This window comes from Sceloporus undulatus, chromosome 2, assembly GCF_019175285.1.
Source record: "Sceloporus undulatus isolate JIND9_A2432 ecotype Alabama chromosome 2, SceUnd_v1.1, whole genome shotgun sequence".
Lineage (NCBI taxonomy): Eukaryota > Metazoa > Chordata > Lepidosauria > Squamata > Phrynosomatidae > Sceloporus > Sceloporus undulatus.
This window is the reverse complement of record NC_056523.1, coordinates 321849783-321876700: the sequence shown is the minus strand read 5'-3', so window position 1 is coordinate 321876700 and position 26918 is coordinate 321849783. Positions and strand designations below refer to the sequence as shown.

The 26918-nt window shown below is 39.6% G+C and overlaps 1 protein-coding gene across 8 annotated transcripts in view; it reads right to left on the bottom strand.

The window, feature by feature from the left end:
• Positions 1-26918, bottom strand: part of PIAS2 (protein inhibitor of activated STAT 2) — a 58005-nt gene that overhangs the window by 15121 nt on the left and 15966 nt on the right. For 5 of the 8 annotated variants that reach the window (XR_006101799.1, XM_042448203.1, XM_042448204.1 and 2 more), the window contains exons 2-12: positions 24542-24648; positions 19897-20371; positions 16371-16455; positions 14919-14969; positions 14718-14808; positions 13314-13448; positions 10632-10737; positions 7966-8039; positions 6344-6504; positions 5122-5255; positions 228-396 (exon numbers count right to left, since the gene is read on the bottom strand). Coding sequence is in view for 7 of the 8 variants with exons in the window: in XM_042448203.1 (XP_042304137.1) it covers positions 228-396; positions 5122-5255; positions 6344-6504; positions 7966-8039; positions 10632-10737; positions 13314-13448; positions 14718-14808; positions 14919-14969; positions 16371-16455; positions 19897-20371; positions 24542-24640 (1580 nt within the window). In the remaining variant the exon portion in view is untranslated. Of the gene's footprint in view, positions 1-227; positions 397-5121; positions 5256-6343; positions 6505-7965; positions 8040-10631; positions 10738-13313; positions 13449-14717; positions 14809-14918; positions 14970-16370; positions 16456-19896; positions 20372-21223; positions 21358-24541; positions 24649-26918 lie in introns of those variants that run through there. The other 3 variants (XM_042448205.1, XM_042448207.1, XM_042448206.1) reach the window with 3 other exon arrangements.

Sequence of the window (26918 nt, the reverse complement as noted above, 5' to 3'; positions counted from 1 at the left end):
ACCCAGTCTTCAAATGTGACTGAGATGCTCTGGAGCACCCTGACACATCTTGCATCTTCTGCCAAAGTTGCACTCAGAATACCTGGTGCATTTAATATAGACCAAATTATTTTCCTCACTTCTTTTTCACCTGGAACTATGTCAACTCCCTGGAATTCTGAAAACTCAATCCAAAGAACCAAAGGTAACCAAGAGAGAAAACATCATTCACTGGACAATTAGCCTACCCTTTGGTTGGACTTGCTTGTGTGTCAGACATATATATACATTTCCTCTTAGAAGGTGCATCTTCTTCGTCATCAGATGAGCTCTCAACAGTTAGGTCAATGACATCAACTTTCTTTTTGCTGACCTCACTGATGGGCGTGGAGCATGGCTTGCTGACTACACTGGAACCTGGAAGGAACACAGTGAACTACAGGATAAACCAATTATAGTAACTCATGTATAGGGAAGAGTAACGTGTACTTCCAGCAATGAAATGTTCACAAATAATCTCTACTGATATTTATGATGGTGGTTTGCCAATTGTTACACCTTTCAAAACAAAGTATTGTTTTTATTTCCACAGCACCCTTGTTGCCACACAGTGGCTGAACAGAATTACTATCCTATTTCTGTCTAGAAACAACAACCTTATGCTGGGGAAGATAGTTGTTTCATGTTATAATCATAACCACCAAGTGTTAAGAGCAAAAAAGAGTCTGTAAACTCAATTCACCTTTTTTTCTGGGACAGGGAAGATGATATGGGGGGGAGCCAACTCTGCACCTTCTGCTTTCTACAACCTACCAATTTGTCTTTTTGTTCTTCACTATTTTTCTGGAGACCTTCTCCTAATAAGTACATCTGGGAGAGAACATGGGAGATGCCTCTCCATCCTACCACTCAGCCTGGTCTTCTGTCATGTGAAGAATCTTGCCCTCAAGTGGATAGGATGAAGAGTATCACAGTGCTGGAGAACAGGCTGGGGTGATACAAGAAGAAATGAACACTTGCACTTACTGTGAAGAGTGCCTTGGTTTGAATCTCTCTGAATTTTGTATCATGTACTCACTAGAGGAGGAACAGGGAAGATGCAGTGCCGTGCTATTATGAACGATTCTACCTTGTTAAAAATTTGGAAAGAACTTCAGAGTATTGCCATTTATGAGGCAAATGAAAAGATCTATAATGGATCCCTATAATGAATGTCTGTTTGCATTTTCTGAATTTTCTCAGACTGAGCCCAAATGGAAATTTTGAAAATGGTTGTTAGTTAGTAGATCAAAACAGCAGACTGCATCTGGAGAAACACATCTACCATGTCTATTGGTGACTGGAGAGCTCATATTTGATAAAAGATTAGCATCTCTGATAAGACTGCATATTTCTGATGTTAAAAATCACCCATTGGTTGCTTCCTTTTTTGCAAGTGACAAAGAGGACAGATTCTAAGAGTAGATTCCTTTAAGGAGGGAAATTATTCTTGCTCTAGGTGATGAGTTACTGACAACCTGACAATCTTTTGTTTTTGTAGGCATATGGAAAAATATTTTTGGTGACCTTCATAACTCTTTAAGAGCAGCCTTTGCCTATGATTTCGATGCTCTGATGAAGAAGAGGCTTCCCAAAACAGCAGAATCTCCCCCGACTACTGGAAGATTAGTGGTATCAGAATTCATGCCTGCCCAAGGATGTAAGGCTTCTGGAGAGACTTTCCTTGGTCTCATACTTGTGTGAAGACATGGGAAAAGGCCTTCTCTGTTGTGGTGTCCTATATGTAAAATGTTCTCCCCTTGGAGATCTAGTTGGTATCAGCACTGGCTTTACTCTGATTCCAAACTAAAACACAGTCATGTTTTAGCAAAGCCTTTGGAGCTTAATTGATTTCTTCAAATGTACATGTACCTGTTTTAAAACTGTTTTGATCTTTTGCTTAGTATGTTTTAGTCTGTTTAAGTTGTTTTTATGGTTTGAAATGTCATATTGGGCCAAAACAGACTGCAAAAATAATCTAGTTTGAGACTACTATAAATGCCCTGGCTCAGTGCTAGGGAAATCCAGGAACTGTAGCTTTGTGAGGCATTGAGCCGTCTGTTAGAGAGCTCTGGCACTACAACAAACTACAGTTTCCAAAATTCCCTAGCACTGAGCCAGGACAGTTAAAGAGGTCTCAAAATGGATTATTTCTGCAGTCTGTTCTGGCCCATTGTTTTAAACTGTTTTAGGCCACCCCTGAGATCTCATTATAAAGGATGGGATATAAATATTCTAATTAATAAATAAATACCCTTTTGGCAACTTGAAATACACTGGGTATACTTGAAGGGGAAGGAGGGGAGAATCTGGAGTTATTCCATCAGGGTTTATTTAAATATCTCTTGAATGAACTTCTGGAGAAGAAAGGAATTAATTGTTTTCTTGGGCCTGAAAAAGAAAGGTCAAAAAGAGAGGCTTCTGCCAACTTCAGGGTCATGGCAGGCAGATGATACACACCCTGAGATCAGTCGGAAGTTGCTCCAAGGCTGCCTAAGGCAGACTAGTGCCACTGGCAAAAGGAGCAGTAAAATCTATTCCTGCCGGCAGATCATTTGGGGCAGCTCTCCTCTTTCAAAGCAGGCCATGTAGTTGCTGCCACTCCTGGCCAAGTGGGGCTCAATCGCAGCTGGAGCAGTCAGAGGCAACCCCAAACTGCCTGTCTCCTGAGCCACAAGGATTGTTTCTGGGACTTAACTACATTCAGCTCTTTGTATCCACGGATTTCTTATCTATGGATTTAGTTTCAGTTTGAAAATGGGTGTGTGTATTTTCCAAATAGCAAACCTTGATGTTGTCATTTTATAAACAAGGGATGCCATTTCTATGTCATTGTATGTAACAGGATTTGAGCATCCACTGATTTTAGTATCCATAGGAGACCCTGGATCCAAACAATAGCAGACACCAAGGACCCACTGTATTTGGAGAGATAGGTATTACTTTATGTTTAACCATTTTCTCAATTATATTTTTCATGTTCCAAACAATGGGCTCTTCTGAATGAAAGTGCTGCCAGATCCATGATAGGTACGTCTATATTCCAGCATTTAAGCTAATAAAGTGCCCAGCGACAACACTGGTAGCCATAATGCTAGCTGAGAACCAGATGGTATCAGGTTAATGGATGGTATGACAGCAAGGAAATGTGACAATTTTAGGAGGGTTCTATGCTAGGTCTGAATCTGAACCCTGTAGGGAATGCTTCATGGTCTTTTCAAAAAACTATCAGTGAAATCTTGTTGGTGTCTTAAGCATGTGTAAGGCTCCCCGCAAAAGCAGTGGAACATTTTTTATTCAATACAAAACATCTGCATTCAGAGCAAGCTTCTAGAGGCTGAGTTGCAGCTGTAGTGCATGTGCACATTGGTTGTTTATCCAGTTACATATATGATGACTTGGTTCAGTTGTACAACACTTTCATTCAATACAAGGATTGCACAGCACAATTAATAAGTAACTCTGCAGGAATTTATGCTGTATAATCCTAATGTAGGATTTTGGCCCACATCTGAATTTTTTTCTCTACTGATTGTGTAAGAAAAGTGCCTCTTTGGAGAGTGCCTATCTCTCCAGAGATAGATACATACTCTAGTGGAATTTTAAAATAATCTACTGCAAACTATAATGTAATAATTAGCATCTCTGTTAAATGCTTTTTCACTATTTGGAGATGTTGTCCATTCTGATGTTAAAGGCATCCTTCAACAACAAAAGAACAATGTCCTCAGCTGGCTACTGCCAATCTAGGTAGAGATTGCTTTAAAAAGGATAAATTAATAGTGTTCGCTATGGAAAGGTCTCTAAGACTAGGTTCATCTGTGACAGGGTCCTTTGCTGGCCATCTTCCTTTCCCATGCAGGGAAAGAGGGATTCCAAATCATTTTTATTGTGTTGGGCATCACTGTTTTATCAAAGTGAGCAGTAGCAGAATTAACTGATGACATCCTACCATCTTGTATACATGTTAGAGAGTTTTGCCTGATACCATAGCATGATGATGAGAAAATTCATTACTGGAATCATCTGTGTGCAAGGGAACATAGTGAACCTTACGAGGTTGTTGATGCTGGGTTCCTAATGTTGAACTGTTCTTGAGAGATGGGAAGACACAAGATTTTTTTTAAAAGAACAGGAACAATGTCTATCCTTTAAATGGGTATACTTTATTCCTCTGCTTTACAAGGATGCATTTTCTTCTGCTTTCATGCAGCTGGGTCAATAATTTCATTCATTACAGTCTTAACTCTCTGAGTGGGTAGACTGGGATCATACACTTGCTTCATTTGGAAGATCCAGGTTATTGCCCTTACCTAATGAGACAAAGATGATTGGAAGGGTGTGGAACTACTTTCCCACAAATTCTCTGCTGATGCATGTAAATTGGTTGGGACCAGATAGATAACTCTTTACTGCCATCTGATACCCTAGAAGGGGAATGCATTTCACAGAGGTTTGATTCAAATCAGCTAATAAAAACTAGAAGCAGATCCTGCTTGCTGCTAGGGATATTCTTCATTTCAATCGGCAAAGCCTAGACTTTTTTTGTGGGGAGAAGGGCTATCCATTAGTGTTACTCTCGAATGACAAAGCTGGCAACTGAGTCAAGCTAAGAAACAGCTCACATCTCTTTTTAGCTACATTTTGCTGAGTTATTAGGGTTTGTTCATCCTAGAACTTTCCTCTGCAGCATGGAAGGACTGATGGGTAGGGTTTATGTGTCACCAATTTGTTTCCAGACTTCTATTGGACAATGTGTCTCTGCTGATACTATGAGAAGCCACATGTGGAGAAATTCTGAGTGGTTTTAAAAGTTAGCGGCCAAAAGTAAGGACAATGAAAATAAAGTGAAGAAATAAAGAAAGAAAAGACAGATGATGGAGATCTGAAGTAAAAGATCAGATGGATTTTTCTGTGGGAGGTGAGCTAAACATTTGTGATTGCCTCCTGAGCAAGACACAGAACAAACTGGTGAAGGCTTCTTTCAGGGAAGACAAAGTACCAGAAAAATCCTTTCTCCTTGAACAAGGAAGAGAAGTGTAAACTAATCTAGATCCTCACTCATACTAATACATAAAGTATGGTAATATTCATGTCACTTACTTTCTATTTTGCTGCACTGTGGGCCAACCACCTTCAAAGGCTCCTTCTTTGGCCTCATTGGACACCAGGAACCATCTTCCTGGAACTTTATCTCATCTACATCTGAACATTCGTTTAGAATTTCCATAAACAGCCTGGAAAACAACATTAAACTTTACCAGTAAACTTTCTATCAACAGTTCTGATAGTACCTTTACTCCAAAGTGAAATGGACATCCACTCTTCATTCTATTGGTTATTCTCACTGTTAGTTATTGCTTTTGCTGTTGCTGTATGCCTTGAACTCATTTCTGACTTATGACAACACTGTCACAGGGTTTTCTCAGGATGAGTGTGTGTGACTTGCCCAAGATCGCTCAATTGGTTTCCATGGCCATGAGTGAATACAACCCTGGTCTACAGAGTCATAGACCAATGCTCAAACCACTATAGCACACACTGGTTCTCTTGCTTACCAGTCCATAGTAAATCCTACCAGCAAGCATCTTGGGGCTGGGGACAAGATATTTTTACCAGAGGAAAAACCTTATGCTTGTTTTCTGGAGGGAAAGGAGTCACGCAGAGACTCCATCCGCACTCCAGAAATAATGCAATTTTATATGACTTTAAGTGCCATGGCTCAGTGCAATGGAATCCTTGGATTTGTACTTTGGTGTGGCACCAGAGTGCTCTGACAGAGAAAGTTGAATGTCTCACAAAACTACAATTTGCAGAATTTTACACAACTGAGTCATGGCAGCTAAAGTGGTGTCAAACTGCCTTATTCCTGCAGTGTGGCTACAGCCAGAGAGATTCTTTTGTGTATACTTTTTATAAAATTTCTCTTCTTCCTCTGAACAAATGATGCCAAAAAAACTTCATGTCAGGGTTGCCTTGGGATCACCATTAAGTCAGAAAAGACTTTAAAGCACGCAACAACAAGAAGGAACCCATAAATTAACTGTATGCCATCTCACAAACACATAAAATCAGCCATTGGCTTTAGCATGGAAAAAAGATTCAAAGCATGTCTACAGCTTTAGGCCTACAGTATTACAAGGAAGGTTAACGGACAGTAACGGGATGGAAGGGACCAAATTCAAATTACTTAACAAGCTTCTGCTCTGGGCCTGCACAAACTCTTTGGAATATTAGATATGCAAAGGCTTTGACAATATATAATGTTAGCTTTCTAATGAAACAGTTACCCTCCAAAAGTAAAAGTAGTGCCTTCTTCTCTTACCCATCCAATATGAGACTCTCATATGTAGCTTTCTTGTCACACACAGGACATATCCAAGTGGGCTTCTTCTCATTCATTTGTAAGTAGAGAGCTGCATCAAAGCACTGCAGATGGGTACAAGTACCAGCACGGCAAGGAATTGTCAGCCTCATTTTTCCCAGCTGGTAACCAGGTAAGGGGGGGGGCAGGAAGGAAGGAGAAAAAGGGAGAATTTATTGACAGAGGATAGAATAAGATACATTCGGTTATAATTATTTTTAAATGACAAGACAAGACCTTGCTTGCAACAGCCTCAAAAAGTCATCATATAGTGAGTTATCTGGAGAGTGGATGGGCAGGTCTCCTAGAAAAGGTGGAAACTCCTTCTTAGTCCATTTCCTCCCAAGTTATAGGGTTCCTACCCAACAATCAGATTGCTCTCCTTGAGACTCAGAGTAAAAATCTGTGCCATAAAATCATCCCATCAAAAGGAGTACTGTTATAAATGTCACATGCAATGTCAATAGCCTTGTAAAAGAAAAGCACAGAACATGCAGAACAGGAGCATGCATATTCTTAAGGAATGGGCAGGCAGATTTAACCCTCCCTCTGGAATCCTGAAGGTTCCTCATCCCTTATTTTAACCAAGATATTGACTGTTTGTAGCCTACAGAAATGTCTAGAGCAGTGGTTCTCAACCTTTTTGGCTTGCATAGCCCTTTTTAAAATCAATTTCTATGGCAGAGCTCCTAAGAGGCCTACCCTATGTCTTGCAAGTTAATGGTGTTTAAGAATAGTGTTACTTTTTGTTTATTGTTCTTTCATTTCATTCCATTTTTATTTCTTTCATTTTCCTGGTGTGGCCATGGAGCACCTGGGAAGTGCACATGAAGCCCTAAGGAGTACTACTAGCAGTCTGCAAGGCTTTTAGGGGTACAGAAACATTTTAAAGAAGAAAGCAAGCTGCAAGTGGTATCTAGTTACTTTGTGTTTGGGGAAAAGGGTGTCTCCCTTCTTCTGAAGTTGTCTGTCCAGTTCCACATATAAAGTATATCGAATTTTTACTAAATCTTGTTACTATACAGGTTGAATATCCCTTATCCAAAATGTTTGGGACCAGAAGTGTTTTGGATTTTTTGGGATTTTGGAATACTTGTATTTGCATATATGCACATAATGAAATATCCTGGTGATGGGACCTAAGTGTAAACAAAGAAATGTTTTAATATAGCCAGAAAGTAATTTTATACTATATTTTTAATAATGTTGTGCCTGAAACAAAGTTTGTGTACACTGAACCATCAGAAAGCAAAGGTGTCATTGTCCCAGCTACCCATGAAACAAGTTGTGAATTTTGGAGTATTTTGGATTTTAGAATTCCAAATAAGGGAAACTCAACCTGTATATATCACATACAGCTCTAGACTTATTAATGAACATCTTATCAATCTCTTTTTAAACTTTTTAGACAGATTTGAATTTTATGCAAAGGCACCACATTACACATAAATGGCAACTATAGCATCTTGTATATATCATTATTGATTTATGAATTTATATAAGTCACGCAATAGATAAGCTTAATCAAAACAAAGCATTTTTCAGTAAAGGATAATTCAAGGCATTTTTTCAGCTTCACTTACAGGACACATTAATGATACTCGCAGACTGGTCGTAGCAATTTCACTGTCTGGGTCAGCTGTGAGTTTTTCTTTAACTATTTTTTTTTAAAAAAAAGGAGGAAAACATTATGAGATAGAATTAGTGTCTTTCTAGAACAGTGTCGTTTCATGGTCTATTTATTTTACTAATTTATAAACATAAAATAAACAAGAAACTGAACATGCTATGAAGTTTCAGGTTAAAACTCATTTGAGTCAAACATCTGAGTCTATTTCTCGTTTCCCACCAAGAATACATTTATTACATCTGGTCTGAAGGATTACTACATGTAGACCAGAGGATCATAATGGCAAATAACCAAACATCTATCCAACATTATACTGATAAGTTTAGCTGCTGCCTCATGCCTATTCAGAAGGAAAGGAGGAGTAAAAAGTGAGAGAAAGCATATGAATTTTAAATGGGATCAACTAGTCCTGAGACATTACAGCTATGGTAGCTAGCATACCAACTTTGCTGGGTATCTAGAACATATAGAAAAGTTTCTGTAACTGTAAATGCATAAAGACAGGTTGCTTATCTGTAACTGAAGTTTTCTGAGTGGCCACTTGTGTTTTCACACATACGGAATCTGCCTCTGTGTGGAGCACCTTGTCATAATCTTCTACAGAGCTTAAATTTTGCTGGGCTGTCCTCTCTACATTAGGTGCCTATGTATGCCCTATACAGACAGGCCAAAATAAAGCTGCTTTGGGTCACTTTGGAGGTATGCTGTTTCAATGATGCATACATACTAAGAGTCAGGAAGCTGCGCCAAAGCTGTGCTCTAGTCCTTAGAACTGGATCGTGACTTTGGCGCGGCTTCCATACTCTTAGTATGCATGCATAATTGAAACAGCATATCTCCAAATTAAACTTAAATAAGTAGCTGACACTAACAGTGAAGCATGTGATCTTGTAGGATGTGGGATCAAAAATGGTAATAGGTGGGGCAGTATACCTGAGGTAACTGTTTCTAATAGTGGTGAGCACTTTCTATAGTTTCCACACATGTAATGGTGGTGAGCACAGTAAATAGAAAAGGATGTCCAGCAGAAATGATGGCACCACAAGCGACAGTCCTGAAAATTATGTTATCTCTGCCTACAATCTATTGATCTTAGATTGTAAGCCTGAGGGCAGGGAACTGTCTAACTAAAAGATTGTATGTACAGCGCTGTGTAAATTTACAGCGCTTTATAAATAAAGGTTAATAATAAATAATAATAATCCAGTGGAGACAGCTGAAGTGGATATTTGAGGTATGAATCACAGCAGTGAAACTGAGAATGTTTGACTCAAAGGGGGTCTGCAGCAGCCGTCATCAAAAAGTTGCAGAGAAAGAGAGGGGTCATGATACTGATAATCTCTGTATCATACTTCAGGCATAAGAGAGTGCTATCCAGCTTGCAGCAACACAGGTCTGCAATCAGATGCAACTTTAGCAAAGCAGACTCGTTCGTCATACTTCCCTTTCTGACATGAAACCAAGTATTAAGAGTCTCCTCTAAGTACAATAAACTCTTACTTTATCAACTGTGTAGAGTGAGACTTTCTTTTTGCAATCAACACCATTTTTGAGGAGAGTATAAGAAGCCACAGACTTTGGGGTAGAAATGCTGGATATGTTTGAGAATGACAAAAACAAGAGGATGAAGAGAAAAAATAAGTCTAATCTAAACAGGTCTGCTATTAGATGTTGCCACTATGGTAAAGGAAGAAGAACTGAGGGGACAGCATCTCAAATATGTGCCTAACAGGGAGGGAGGCTTCTGACAAAATCTAAAATCTTTCTAAAACCTTTAGAAAGTTCAATAGGCTGCTGCTGTGTGTAGGCACATGTCCTTGATGCAGAGACCATAACACAGAACCCAAAACATCAGCCTCAATAACATTTGCAAAATTTCTCTACAGTTGTAAATACCCGAGCTTTTAATCAAATTGAACACATAGTATATTTGCCTCTTGTAAGTTCATGTGAACTTGTAACAAATATAATTTAGTAAAACAAATTTTAAAAAATGCAAAACATAAAATGTAAGGTTAGTCTTTCACTAATTTTAAGATGAATTAAATGAACTGTTCTGCAACCCATTTTAATATTTTATAATTAATAAATTAAGACTTCATATTCTCTGCAAGAAGCTTGAAGTGGCACATAGGTTTCTACAGCATTATTTTATCTTGACTAATAAGCCTTGTAGGTAGGTTAGGCTGAGAGACAGTGACTGGCCCAAGGGCACATCATGAGTTTTATGGCTGAATAAGGATTTGAACCTCTTTATATGGCATTCTAATCATTACACATGGTAGTATACATGTGCACAATAAGCCAAGACAATACTTTTGCAGCCAAATAGAATTTGAAGTATTTATTAATTTATTTTATATCCCATCTTTCTCCTTACAAGGGACCCAAGACAGCTTACAACAATGGTTAAAACAAAAATACAACTAAAAACCTGATGACACAATAAAAATATCACTGATTTAAAAGAGTATATTTTATAGTAACCCATGTTTCATCAAGGACACTGACTCAATTTTTAAAACTATTCTTTCCTCAAGCTCTCGTAATATTTTACTTCTCTGAAGATCAGTTATACAGGAATACAGAAACTATTTTTATGAGAATCATTCTACTCACTTAGTGCCCGGGAATGGTCAGGATTGCGAATACCTTTCAATTTTAGCCTTTGCAACAACATTGCTGAAGTAAGTTGGCGTACAAGATACACAGACATGGAGTAATTCTATGGAGGGAGGGTGGGGAGAGAAATCATGAAAAAAAGACCCTAATGTCACAGAAAATCAAGAGTAGGCACCCATCAGTCAGAAAAGAGAAAATAGTATGTTAAACAATAAATACTGGGAACTATTTCATAAATATGTGACTAATCAAAAAACCATAGAACTGAAAGGGGTTCTATGGGCCACCAGGTCCAACCTTTTGCTCAATGAACTATCTCCAACGACAACATTCCCAGTAGGTAGCTGTCCAGCCTCCTTCTGAAGACATCCTGAGAAGGAAACCCCACCACCTCTCTAGGCAATTGGTTATATTGCCAAACTGCTCTCAGTGTCAAGATGTTCTTTCTAATGTTCAACTGAAATATACTCTCCTGTAGCTTAAAAACATTAGACCTGGTCCCAGACCTGAAAACAAGCCAGCATCCACCTCTGTGTGGTAGCCCTTGAGGTATTTAAAGAGGGCATTTATGTCCTCCCTCAGTCTCCTCTTCACCAAGCTGAATGAGCCCAGCTCCTTCAACCTTTCCTCATATGTTTGTTCTCCACACCTCTTATCATCCACCTGGCTCTTCTCAGAACTTGCTCCAACATGTCTACAGCCTTCTTAAAATGAGGGGCTCAGAACTGAACACACTACTCCAGATGAGCCTCGCCCAGCACAGAATATTGGGGGACTATTACTTCCCACAACTTGGAAACTATTCTTCTGTTAATACAGGCTAAAATAGCATATGTATTCTTTGCTGTAGAATCACACTGCCTGACTAATGTTCAACTTATGAACAACAATAATCCAAAGTCCTTGTTATATGTAATACTGCTGAGCCAAGTATAGTGGCCTTTGTTATCCTCTGGGGTTTGGTTCGAGGACCTGCTGTGGATACCAAAATCTGTGGATGCTCAAGTCTCATTAAATGCAGTGACCTAGTAAAATGGTCTCCCTTATATAAAATGGCAAAATTAAGGTTTGCTTATTAGAAGTTATATATTTTTAGAATACAGATATTTTCAAACTGTGAATGCTTGAATCTGTGGATAAAAATCCATGGATATGGAGAGTTAACTCCTATATCTGTGCATTTGGTTTTTGCGGACTAAATGTAGACTTTTGCATTTGTCTCTGTTGAATTTTCCTTTTATTAATTTCAGCCCAGTTTTTCAAGGTCTTTTTTGAATTCTGTTCCTATCTTCCAATATGTTAGCTACCCGTTTCAGTTCTGTTCCATTTGCAAATTTGGTAAGAACTCCGGCCACATGAGTCAACAGAGTAATGCAGCAGCTAAAACAGCCAATGCGATTCTAGGCTGCATCAACAGAAATATAGTGTCTAGACTGAGTGAAATAATAGTGCCACTCTACTCTGCTTTGGTCAAGCCTCATCTGGAATACTGCATTCAGTTGTGGGTACCACAATTCAAGAAGAATGTGGATAAGCTGGAGAGTGTCCAGAGGAGGACCAAAACAGTGAAAGGCCTCGAAACCATGCCCTATGAGGAGCGACTTAGGGAGCTAGATATGCTTAGTCTGGAGAAGAGAAGGTTAAGAGGTGATAAGATAGATCTATTTAAATATTTGAATGGGGTGTCATATTGAGGATGGAGCAAGCTTGTTTTCTGCTGCCCCAGAAACTAGGACATGGAGCAGTGGGCGCAAACTACAGGAAAAGAGATTCCACTTCAACATTAGGAAGAACTTCCTGACAGTAAGAACTGTTAGACAATGGAAGATGCTGCCTCAGAGTGTGGTGGAATCTCCTTCTCTGGAGGTTTTTAAACAGAGGCTGGATGGCCATTTGTCTGGGGTGCTTTGATTGTGTGTCTTGCATGCCAAGGGGTTGGACTAGATGGCTCTTAAGGTCTCTGCCAACTCTATGATTCTATGATCAGCTGAACAGTGGTCCCCAAACCTTTTTAGGCCCTTTTCTCTTGGACAACAACTTTAGTTCCCCCCAACACCTATTTTTTTATATTAAGTCTACTGTTATACTGCAAATTCAAAACAATCTCAGTCACTACTCCCTTTGCACCCAGTCACTTTGGGAGCAGCAACCAAGCAGCCAGTTGAGCAGTGACTGAAAAGCCTCTTGCCCATGCTGACCTTACGGCAAAAGCTGGCTGAGCAGGAGGCTGAACAGCTCAGGAGAGAGGCTTCTCGGTCACTGTTCAACCAGCTGTTCAGTTGCTGCTCTCAAGGTGACTGGGTGCAAAGGGAGAAACTTCTCCCTGGTGAAGGACTCTCAATCCTTTTTCACTGAGAGGGGTGAAGCTTCCCATATTTCTCTCCAGTGAGGAAGGACTCTCAATTTAAGAGAAGTGAAGGACACTTTTGAAGACCGGACCCCAGATATTCCTTCCCACTCCTTTTCAAGAGACGTGTCTTCCCCACACAGCTCCAAACATTGTTTCTTCTGTTACCTCTTAACTCATTCTGTCTGACAAAAGAAAGCAGAAACACCACTGCAGCTCTAACCTACCAGCAAAGTGGGTTCCTTCTATCCTTTCAGCAGTTCCTTCTTCATTTTACTGATGCAATCCTGCTTTCATTTAATGAAGATATTGGTATCATACAAAGAATTTACCTTTCCAATTTCAGATGCCCAGGAAATAGAAATCTGGTTTGGCACTGCAGAGGATAGCCTGACTAAAGATGTAATATTCAAGGGACGTCCAGGTCTCTTTTGCTCAATACCATTTTTGGGTGGTGGAGCATATCCCTGAAAAACACAGAAGCATAATTTCACCCCCTTGGTGAACTAAAGCAGTTGCTATATACTCAGTTTTTCTTACTGAAATAAATGGTCTAACCCTTAAAATCTGTCTTCAATGAACTTAAAAGTATAATTTACTCTAAGTAAAAAAAAAGTAAAGGTAAAGGCTTCCCCTTGACATTAATCTTTAGTTGTAACCAACTGTAGAGGGCAGTGTTCATCTCCGTTACTAAGCTGAAGAGCTAGCATTGTCTGAAGATGACTCTGGTGGTCATGTGGTCAGCATCACTGCACAGAATGCTGTTACCTTTCCTTTTTACGCTAAAATTAACTGATGATGTTCACTGGGGCTTGCTTCTAAGTATGAATATAAAAGTTCACCTTACAGTGCACTCCTATACATACCTGCTGATAAGAAGGTCCCAACAGATTCTCTGGGACTTATTCTGATGTAACTATGTACAAGATTGCAACTTCAATTACTTAACAGCTTTTGGATGTCATAAAGGGCCTTATCTTTTTATAAGGAAATGTTCTGTGCAGAACATCAGGCAGCACTGAGCAACCTTCTAATGGTCCAATTTTCTTGGAGGAGCAACCCAGTGTATTTAGGCAGGATTGTTCTCTAGGGCTTCCTGGGGCAAACAAGGACAGCTAACAATGGTGCTCCTTGTCAGAAGAAAATCAGCTGTGTCCAGAGACAAGATTGGATTATTTTCTGCTATGCTCTAATACATTCATAACCAAGTCCATCCACAATATGGTACGAAACCTTGATTGCCTAAGGAGAGTAAAAAAAGCAACTATATGATTCAGAGCAGGCAGGACAAGAAAACTTCCAGGAGTGGTTAACTCTCATTCACTGGAAAAAGTATTGATTGAGTGGCATTTGACTGTCTTGATGGAAAAGGAGCAAGAGCTAATCTATTCTACACTACTTTTTTCTACTGTTATAAAAAGACATGCTTGAAAATGTGAACACATAAGTCCTGCTAATTTTTCTCCTATAAACTAGAGAAGAAAACTGGAACAAGAAATTCCAACCTATGAAATTCAAAATGATGCAGTATCACCTACACAGAATTACACAGATCCAAATATTACAGTAAGCCAGTCCTAATAACTTTTTAATGTTCAAGTGATCCACTTCCATTATTTTAATCACAGAGGCATTTAGATGCGAAGTTGTGTATTGCATTCCATTGTGCTACAAGTGAGGGTTACAAGAAGTTTAATTTCAAACAGAAGCACTATTGAAAGGTTTCAACATCTTACCGGCAAAGGAAAGAGCTTCCCATTTACTTTTATGCACAAACTACTTGGGTAGTTATCTTCCTGAGGACAGCTTGTTTCTGCCAGACATAATCTGTTTTGTAGAAAAGAATAATGTTAAATGGAAACATGAACATAAGCTGAAACATACTCCAATTAAAAGAGCCATGTTTTAATACACAAATGTAAAGAAGCTGAAGTCACCTTAGCTGAACCTGGACAGTATAATCTCTTCGGCCTCCTGGCAAGAAGTCCCTGTTGCAACAAAAGGAGGGTAGTTTAAGACGATCTTCTAATTTTTTGATCTGTGACATTTGTAGATACCTATAACTACACTATGATCTGCCCTCGCTATGTACAGGTGCCTATCCATGACAAGACATAGTTTCTAACCTTTTCCCACACACAGCAGCTAGTGAAAGCTATTTGCACATACAACTAGGCTTCATAGTTGCAGAGATAAACTTGCAGGCAAGCTGATCAACCAGAGAAAGGAAGAACAAATTGAATATTGCTTCCCAGAAAACTAGTTGCTACGTCCATTTGTTGTACAGTGGACCCTCACCTTACGCAGGGGATCTGTTACGAATTCCGCCTATGCTTGAGCCCCATTCACTTGAATGGGGCTCATGTGTGTGGTGGCGCACACACGGCTTGAGCACATACGCTCAAAGCCGCGTATAACGTGGGCGCGCTATATCTGTTGCAACGACAGATTGCTTCTTAAGTACAATGTATCTATGCATCATGGACTGCCACTCATGATACTCTTATAAATGATATACAAAGATGTTTGAAAAGTCTCTCAGTTCTGAACAAATTCCCATCTCTTAGTCTAACCCAGTGGTTCCCAACCTGGGGGTCGGGACCCCTTTGGGGGTCGAATGACAGTTTCACAGGGGTTGCCAAGGACCCCCCTCAGAGAACCACTTCAAAAACAAAGGGCCTTCAAGCTAAGCCCATTAAAGCAGCAGCCACCTACAGGCCCCTCGGTTGCTTATCAACTGCTCACAGCAAACATTTCCTTCCTCTCTCAAAAACATAGAGCTCTGCAAAAAGGAAGACAGACAGCACAGCCAATGAGTTCCAGATTCACTTTGAGCCACTGCCCCTCTGCCCCTCTATGATGGGGTTTTCTGAGCAGGTTTCTTCAGAGGGGCTTTGCCACTGCCATCCTCTGAGGCTGAGAGAGTGTGGCTTCTTGCCCAAGGCTCAAGGCAAACCTATCATGGGAATTTCTGCGCAGGTTTCTTCAGAGGGGCTTTGCCATTGCCAATCTCTGAGGCTGTTTTTGTTCAATTTGTAACAATGAAAATACAATTCATAACAGTAGCAAAATTAAAGTTATGAAGTAGCAACAAAAATAATGTTATGGTTGGGGGGGTTACCACAATGTATTAAAGGCATTACAAAGGTTGGGAACCACTGGTCTAACCCAATAAATAGATTTATACTACAAGACTGTTAACAGTACAATAGGGAACTATTTCCCCTAGATGCAGTTTTCCGGATGCAAAATCCTCACCAAGTATTTGCTATTTCACACTGGATGATCAAAATAGTTTCCCCAAAATTTCCACTCCCTTATAAATCAAATTAAAAAAAAGTTAGCTAAGTTGGACATGAGAAAGTTCAGGCCAAACATTCTGCTATTACCTGGAAATGCAGATTTCTCTGACTTGCTGTGGTGTTAAAGCAAAGATAAAGAACTTCTCTTGAAATCTCTGAATACTGCTCTGTACTGAAAAGTCACATAAGGAAAAAAAATCTTTTAGCTGCAATAAACCACTGACAAAATCCACAGACTGGAGTAGGCAGTAAAAACAAACCAACAGGCAATCATCTACAACATCCTTGATTTAAAAAAAACAACAGAAAAATAGAAATAGCCTTACAGTAACCAAGATAAATGCAATGGTCTCAAGTACTCAGCAAAGATTAAAAGTATACATTTCATACCTATACTGATATGCCTTTAGAAATTCATCTAACACTGAGTTCAGTATTTTGTAGTTTCATAGCTGCAAATGAATAGCTTTATCATCATAACTGAAGACAGCTGAAGTGTCTTGTTAGATGACCCTCAATAATTAGTACTAACTGATGAAGGTGGACCCAAATTACCAGTGAAAATTGAACCACACTAGTCACAAAAACTCTACATCATGGTAAGTCACAGTTCTGGGGAAATTCTGGCTCTTAGGACAAACATATATGCTCCCTCATAGATTCTGCTTGCTATGGGAGTATCTAAACAAGCACTGATCTTCCATATATTTGCTTATTTTGATGAATTTTAGATGTGGATTGTTTTAATATGTGTACATCTTATTTGTGTTTTTAAACTGATGTGTGTTTTAATTGACGTGCTTTAACTAATGTTGTTTGTGTTAGGGTAATATGTCTTTAAATATTTTGATTCATAGATGACACATATTCCATGAGACAGCCACTAACTGCTGAGTCATGAACACACGGCATGATGCAAGATTGCTATAGGATTGCATCATGCAGACTAGGAGACTGGTCACATGTTCTGTTGTGAGTTATTGTTGAAGCAGTAGCTTGTTGTTGTGAACTAGTATGGATTAGTTTAGAGCTGGAGAGCAGACGTTGGAGTTGACTGGAAGTCAGAGAGGAGAGGGTATACATGCACTGTATAATATTGTACACGTTGCAACCAGAAGATAAAAGCCTCCAGAACTTTGGATGACCCAACTGTTTTTGAGTTTTTCTTTTAAGTGTGGTAAGTGGTCAGTGCACTGCCATATCAATAGCTGTGGGTTTTTGTTTTTGTACTCTGCTGTGTACAGTGTAATGTTTTGGCTTGTAGCTGGGTGATTTGTCCCCAGACTGTGTCAGGAGTTGAGGCCTTTATCAAATATATAAGACAGCCTCTCTTCCTGCCCTTCCTCCTCCCATTCCCTGGGGACAGTTTGTTTGTTAATTGTTGTGCTCCCCCACCTTGATCCATGGGAAGAGGTGGGTAAGAAATAATAGTTGTTATACTTGTTGTTGCTTCCAAACATGGAAGTTTATCTCTTTCTCAACAAGTCACAGAAGTGGGGCAGACCTACCACTAGGTAGAGCGAGGTAACTGCTTTGGGAGACAGATCCTAGGGGACAAGTCACAGTTTCCCAACCACTCCTTTTAAGTCCCCTGGCCATTATTCCCTGGTTTAGAGAACTGTCCCACTGCCAGTGCTGAATCCAGTTTGCTCCAAGCACCAAAATGTCTTGGGCCAGCTCTGTTCTGTAACAAGCCATACGTTATTGCTCTGATTTAATGGGAGAGAGACAAACCAAGGTGCCAATGCCTGCTGGTTTGGATGTCTGGGTAAAGAGATTACAAACAGAAGGTCCATAGACAGAATGTCCAGTAGGCCACACTGGTTTGTCCAAAAGAAGTTAGATTTCTTTAGAATTTATGCTTGTCATGACATCTGAATGCAACTAATAAAACAGAACCTTCTGTCTGTAATCTCTTTAGCCAGATATCCCAACCAGCAGGCACTGGCACCTTGGTTGCATATGTATTTAGCTCAACATAAGGATACAGAATATAGACATATAATATATACCTAATGAAAACCATGCTTGCAAAAAAACTAGTTGTGTCAGTACACTCAGACTGCATTAATTTCAAAGTGAATGCGTGCACTGCATGTGCATGTCCTGAGGTACCCTTAACATTTACACTCCTTCAGATTTATAACTATATATAACGGCTCTGATGTTTGCCTGGACACTGCTAAACCCTAAAAATAGGGATGGGGGCATATAGCCCTTGCCCTTTTACTCCCCCAAACAACCAGAAATAAATTAGACCTTCTGTTACAAGAGTTCTGTACCTACATTCAGCAAAATGTGGTTACAGAACATTCTTCAGACTTTCATATTCAACTGGAGTTCTAATTTTCAGTGCTTGAGGGACATGGGACAGAACCTACATGCTTACTCAGATTTCCATCACCAGTTTTAGCTCTATGGATGTTCAGGTGACAGGCCACTTTGAGGGACATCTGTAACTGGCACCTCATAAACCTACCAGGGAATGCATCCTGTCATGCCACTGACATTCAGCAATGCAGGAGCAAATATAAAGATAAAGCAAAATTTTGTCCACTGCTGCTTTGGCAAATTCAGAGCAACAGGAAGTGTGAAAAACAACATGTTGTCTACCTCTGTTTCAGCTGATAAATCACACACACCTTATTCAGGAGACCTTCAGGTGCTAATTCTCTACAAAGAGAGAGCTGCTACTCGAATCCTGGACAGACAGCTCCATTCATTCACATGTAACATACACATCATGGATGCAATGGGCCTTACAATTGGAACCTCAAATTATCTGGAGGGCTCCTAAATTATTATTGGAATAAACCATAGTTTGCATGGAATTAGAGTTAAATTGCTGAATTTAGACACTATGGCAGACAAAACGACGTCTTAACAGGTTCATAAATCCAATGTTCCAGGCTACTGTATAGCATTTTTCATTTCATGTTCTACACATGTAGGAGAACTGATAATCCTCAAGTGAATCTACATCTCTGTGCAACAATTCTGCCACTATGAAGCTTAAATTACATAATGATAAGTAGGCATGGAAAGAGTGGTGCAAGTTAGGGTTTTTTCTGTGTGGTTGCTTTGTTTGCAGCCTCGTTTCAACTACGTATCTCTTCTATACATCAGCCAAATCTATTAGTTCCAAACTAAATCAGACCTACTAAATCAATGAAATTTATGTGTTGACTTATTGATTTAATAGTTTTATTCTAGTTAGAATTAAGAAATTGATTTAGTGTTTTTTCTACATGTTAAGGTTTTTTCACTTACCTTCAGTCCTTCCAGGTGCTGTCCACTATGAATAAAGGTTATGCTAGTGCTTACAATCAAACTTTGCTTCTGAAATTTTGTCCCTTAAGAGTTCCGGCACACATTTTGTGTACAACTGTGAAGGACAGATTTTGGTATTATTCACTGTGCATGGAAGACTTTAGTTTTGTTTGTAAGCAGAGTACACATTCAAAAGCTTCTTAACAGAAGCAGCAAATACAATTATGCTGCTTCTTCCAAATTATAGTGGGATGTGAACCTGGTTGAAATGCTGTCACCACAACAGATTTCAGCAAGGATAAGGCTACCATCAACTGTCAGGTTGTGTCATCTTAACACTTACCTAGGCTTGTGGGTTTGATGAGAACATCAAGTACATCATAAAATGGCAAGGTTTTCAACTGAACATCAGGATGCACTGGTGGGACTGGAGGTGATGGTTGCTGCATCTCAAAGTGTGGCTTTGTATCTTGAAGTAAGACTGAACTAAGAGGTGAAGAAGGGGACTGAGGCGTGACTGACGTAGATGGTATTGGATGAAGTCCAGCAATAGCTAAATCAGGTTCCACAGGAGTTGAGCTACTGTCCAAACTGAAGACTGAAGTCTTTATAGCAGACAAGTCAGAAAGACCTTCTATTGTCCTGGGATATCTGCGCCTGTACAGTTCTCGAATCTTTATCTGAACTGCTGGGCTACAGCCACTCTTCAGCAAGTGCAATGCCCTCATCAGGAGGTCATGTTTCCGACCACTTTTATTACGTCCAGCAAAGCCCAACAGCACTTGTAATTCAGAGACCCGAAAACTTGATACCATATTCTAAGAGAAACCATGGTACAGAAAAAAAAATCAAATACAATATTTTGGTTTGATTACACTAAACATCACATATAAGACATGATTATTTTCTTAGAAACTCTCATTCTCTTCCCCCCAACACACCATCATTTTATCTACATCTTGTACAATAAAATATTTCAAATGCCTATCCAGGAACTAAAAAAAAAAAAAAAAAAAAGGGGGGGGGGAACCACCACCAACCCAGCCAAGGAAGCAGACTTGAAAATATTCTGACTGTTTCACTTATTCATAATCTCCCTAATTTTTATAGCCTTATTTAGCTAAATCAATGAATTCCAAACATCATTAGGAATTCAGATGGTAAAACCGAAACACGAAATGAAAGGAAACAGAAATTGACATGAGGATGCTAAGAACTCCAAATCCAACTTCTGAGTAAATGTCCCCCTTGTTTCATAATCAGGCAAGTGTATGTAGTCACTACATGTAACACAGTGATTATTTGGGGTCAGAATGGTTATTTGGGATAACAGCAAAAAACAGCAACAGCATAATTGGGTTTTTTTCTTTTTTAAAAACAGGAATGTACTGAAAGATTAAGCCAACCCCCTTCTCTAAGCTGCATTGACTATAGCATCCTGGATTTGTGCTCCTTGGGAGTACAGCATCCTCAAGAGGCAGCTGAACAGACTTTCCTTAAACACTGCAACCAAAGAAGAGCTTATCACCTCCTCTGCCAGTTTCTTCTCTAGTCAAAGAGTTTGGACTAGTGGAAAGTTATTCCAAAAGCTTACTCAAGTTCATCTCCATGTAAGTCCCACCTATTAGTTATAGTCCTCCCCTCAAAAACCGTGTTGTGACTAAACATACCCAGCTAGCCTTTTCCCCACTCGGCTCTGTTTTCAAACCCTTCACCATCTTGCCCTCCTTTGGATGTACTCTATCTTCTCATTGTCCCTATTCACATTTAACACCTCTCAGATACAGGGCTACATTTCCAAAACATTGAGGAAAAATAAGCCAGATCATAACCTATTAACACAACAGTTCAACTGAACTAGTTACCACAACAGAACTTATCTCCTTTGTTCCATCATAATCATTTGGAACCATGTAAACAGTAACACAGTCCTTTTCTCTATATAGACATATGGGACCATTGCTCCATAAATCTGTGCACAAACAAAATAGTCCAGCTATGTTGACAGTGTCAGGGGGATATCTCCTGACATCACCAAACCAGCAGCATATGTTCCAGGAGGTCAATCCTGCCTTGGAACAGTGCTCCACTTACGCAGCAAGGCCATGATGCAAACAAAGCAAGCAACAGAGACCAAATATGACAACACACGTTGAAGTGTTCAAGGCGCTTCATGTACAACTCTGTAAACCAAATTTGCATTATTTATCCACTCCCAGCCCCACTGCAAATGGGGAAGATGGAAATGTGTGTCTGTTGCCTATGGCTAACTAGATGTCATGTGGGAGGAGCTAACTCAGAATACAGGAGGTTAGGACCCTGTCGGCTGGGAAAGGTTATCTCACTTCTTGGACTGTGTTTTCCCACATGTGTAATCTACTTTCAAAACCTGCTTTTATACTCCTCAGAAGAACTAACACTCAGCATGAAGACCCATGAAGAATTTTTAAAATAATTGTTGGGCAGATTTTCCCCACCCCAATGCTCTAATTCCGCATGTGTGGATAAAAATGGGAGACGTTCTCTGAATGTGCATTGTATTGTTTTCACAAAGTATCATTCAAATTCTACAGACCTTTACTTTCAAAAAGTTTAAGGACAGAAAGGCAGATAGTTGCCATAGACATTTTCAGAATGAGTAGATGGTTTTTAAAAACCTTATAACTATACTGCAGAATTAAGCAAATGTACAACAGCTGAAGAAAAACAAATTTAGACATGCTGATGACAATGACAACCAAAAGAAGTGGTGTGATTACATAATTTTGAGTCCCTATGAATATGGTAAGCCTATACACATATACTGCTTTGAAAAGAGAAGATTCTGAATATGATAACAACTTGTAGCAATATTTAAAATGATATCTATGTGGTACATAAAAGGTTAAATATTATGAACTGCATTCTAAACTAGCTGGATACTGCTGATGAAATAAGCAGATGGCTTAATAAAGACGTGGGCTCTTGAGCCGACTCACATGAACACCCAAGAAATGACTCCAGACTTATACTTAGGAAGGCCCAAGATTTTTATTCCAGAATCCACATGTGCAATACCATTTGACTTGTAATGTAGCGAGATCTTGTAGCACCTTTTAATGTATGTTGTACTCTGCCTCAAGCCTTGGGAAGAGGCGGGTACGAAATAGGTTGTTGTTGTTATTATTATTATTTAATAATCTCACGCCCCTATAAAAATTAGCTATGCTCAAGTTTTTTTTACATTAAATTAATGTTTGGGAAGGAATAAAATAGAAAACTAATTATCTCGCATGTTTTTAGTTTGTGAAACAAAAATTGAGTACAGAAGAGTGTGACATAGGAGTCATAACTTTTAAATCACAACACTAGTGGTCCAATTAGCTATCTCAATTACTGCCTTTGTAGTGGTGGCCAGTCAATTACACACCTATTCACTAGTCTTAGATTTATGTTACCTCGGGTTTTACTGCTGGTGTAATTACAGTTGAGCTTCTAAATGATGACCATTTAAGCACCATATCGTGAGCGTCTAGATGATCTCAAAATAAAACATGTAACATGTTTACTTTATATTTTTAGCCTGTGGTGATGATTTTATTTTATTTTTTTTTAGACCTGGTCTCACAAGAGTAGAAGGATTTTGTAAAAAGGAGCTTCTTTGTCAGATAATTTGTTACCTAAGGTATACCTGTACTTCATTACAGCAGCTGCACATACTATAGTGTTATACATAATTTGTTGCTCACTACTGACATCCACAGAGCAGACTTTTCAGGATACAGATTGAATCTCCCTTATCTCCATGCTTGGGACCAGAAGTGTTTTGGATTTCAGACTTTTTTCAGATTTTGGAAGATGTGTATGTATTCTGTATGTATATACATATATAGAGAGAGACATCTTGGAGATGGGAACTAAGTCTAAACATGAAATTCATTTAATGTTCATATATACCTTATACACACAGCTTTAACCTAATTTTATACATAATATTTTTAATAATTCTGTCCGTGAAACATCAGAAAGCAAAAGTGTCACTATCTCATACTCATGTGGACAATTATGGATTTCGGACTTTCAGATAAGGAGGGCTCAAACTGTACAAGTTTCATATTGTGGAAGTGCAAATTATCAGTAATTTTAATTACTCTCAATCTCTTGTACATTCAACTAACATTAATGTTGCTTCCTTTTAATATTTAATGCTATAGTCAGCTCTCCACATACACAGAGTAGGGATGCAGGGCCCCCACAAAAATGGAAAAACATGAGTAAATAAATAAAAGTCCAACCAGGGCAAGAAGCAATCCCAGGGCAATAGTAGAGACAGCAGGTATACATTCTTTGTATCCACATACTTCACAAGCAATATATCGTGTTGGGTAGTGGAAACAAGACTCAACCACCAGGTACACATTCTCCATATATACCCTCCTCTAGGGAGTCCACCACCCACCCACTTAATCTTTGTTCATTTCAAAGGTAGAAGCAGGCAGATGGTGGACTCCACAGGGGTGGGGTGTGGACACAGATTGAGTGCCTGGCAGCCAGGCCTTGATTCTACCTCTGCAGCTTCCTCATGACTACTTGGCCAGGCTATGGGCAAGTCCTTATAAATGGTAAGCGGGCTCACTAACTTAAATCCACGAATGTGGAGGGCCAACTGTACCTCTGTTTACAGTTCTCATTTTTGACCTACTCAAAATTTATAATCTTGTTTATAATTTTTTTGTTTCATATAGGTCTTTCATATACAAAGAATCGAGGGACATTTAAAATTGAAGGACAAACTTCAGCGTTAGTTTAAGAATGCACATTTAAGAAGGCAATGGTCTTCCAAAATATACCCTTCTGAATTGCAGGGCAGTTTTCAGTTTTGCTTGATTAGCTGTTCAGCTCACACACTGTAAGCTTTACAGCTGAAACAATTAATACTGTTAAAGGTTCTGAAATATTTGCTTTCAGAACAATGCTTTGCATTTATTACAATTTGGGCATGATCTTACTTGTAGGTTAGAAGCTGGTGAGGTAGATTTCTGTTGTTGTTTCTTAGCTATGTTTCTTGCTTGTCTTAGTAGGCAACGTTTTCTTAAAAGGGTCACCATGTTTGTGTCTGGAAAACAAAAAAATAGCAGGGAAACATAGTAGCATGGAGAACAGCTACAGATGTGGATGATTTGAGAACTACCATTTAGCACTAACGACATGATTACCAAATACTTTGGTAATACAGAATTAAAGATGATGTGGTTAGAACAAGAAGGCAAAATTCTCCCAAGATGAATGCTGGGGAGAGCTGGCTACCCAACAAGATTTTAAAAGGAGACACTGGTAAGTTTTATATAGTCCTGCAGTGGTCATGAATTTGTCCTAACTATAAGGAGTTAGTCTTCAGGGAGTGAAAATACCTATCATATTAGATTAACATACCCCTACTACAGGTACTACATGGGGCGAGATCGACTCGAGGATGGATAACAACAACAACAAAAACTACTACTGAGAAACAGCCATCCAGCACTTCAAAACATACAGGAATGACTGAAACTTTTCAATGTAAAAGCATGATCAAGACCAATATTGAAAGCTAGGGTCCTCTTCCCTGAGTTTTATGGTATAACCTAGACATTAAACTTGACTGTCCATCTGTGTACATCTTAAGGCAACTTCAGTGTTCAAATTTGGCAGAGGCAGACATGGATTTTCTACCACGTTTTATGACTGAGGTCCTCTATCATGCTGGCTGAACAAAAGCTGTGTCAACACAGATTGACTTGGCTACCCATTCCACCCGCTCTGCAAGGCAACATCCCATCACCAAAGCACACACTCACAACCACTTAGTATGCAGGGGAGGGCAGGGGGTACCTAGGTGATGTTGGGCTGCAATTCTGTAAAAAAAACTTGTGTTGCTGTGTCAGTTCTCCAGTGAGCATACCAGCATATCTTGAGGATCCAGAGAATGACATCTGGAGATCGAGTTGACAACTCTTCTCCTACCTCAGGAATTTCAGCTGGCCACTGGCTCAGTAATTCCATTCTCCTTTGGCTACCAATTGTTTATGAGGGGATGCTTCAGAAGTGGAAGCTGCCTTATGAAGGGTAGACATTGTGAAAAGAGATACTGAATACCCTATTTTAAGATGTCCCCAGTACTGTATACACTGGCATAAATCCAGGGTACACCAGCATATACCACCAATGTCTTCAGCTTTACAAAATAGACTACACAGTAATTGGGGCTGGGGAATGGCAGGATAACCCCCCCCCCACATGTTACTTTTGCACTACAGCAGTCATTCCCAAACTTTGGTCTTCCAGATGTTTTGGACTTCAGCTCCCAGAATTCTTGACTGTCCACCAAGTTGGATGGGGCTTCTGGGAGCTGAAGCCCACAACTCTTGGAAGACCAAAGTTTGGGAATCCCTGTACTAGAGATTTTTTCTGCATTTCCCCAATTCCTACAATTAGAGTCAAGGGCCCAAAACAGACAGGCCCAAAAGAGCGGTGTGTGGCTGCTCCGGCGCCAACTGTGCCAGGGATGTGGCAACCACATGCATCTAGCCCTAATCTAGCCCGCCGCTGCAGTCCTGAACCAGACTGCCAAGAGCAGCTTTTATCCTCTTCTTCTTAGCCCAGTTCTTGCAGGATGATGCAGGCTCAGCAAAGCTTTAGGCCACATTCAAGGCGTGCATCATCTAAATGCTACACCCACAACACAGCCTGAATCTGCATTATTTGGGCTACGTGTTTTGGGCCAAAGTCTAGTACAGCTGTGAGTTGTATCTTCTTCCACTAATGGAACTGCTTCCACCATGAAGTGTCTTACAGCACCATTTAAATCTGTCCCAAATAGCTGGGGGACTCTCACTCATGTAATACTGGTTTTGTGGATTCTTGAAGAATTTTGGACAACAGAAGACCAACTGATAGTATGTGGGTAATTCACACATCAGCTTCACAACCTTAAATACAGGAAATGAACAGAGCATATTCTGGATGCATGGAACAGAAGTACAGAACTGTATTATCATCAGTTGGCTTTGGTGGAAGACAACACAAAACTGTAGAACACTTTAAGGCTCGGGATGAAGGACAAGTATTAGTTCAGCTTCTCCCAATCCCACACCATTTATTTAAGCTGGTCATCTGGGGAACTGTGTGATTTTAAAAACTAGTGTGGGAGTTCACTTGTTTTTCTCTTCCCTCCTCTTTCAGTCTGTAAACCTTCGGAATGGTTTTTCTGTTTATTATTATTACCTTTAACTGCTTTTGCTGAGAAGTGGGCTAAAATGCTTTCAGTAAATACTTCAAAATAATACATGTTTTATACCTAACATCTGTAGAGCTCTTCTGTCTGTGTGTGTGTGTGTGTGTGTGTGC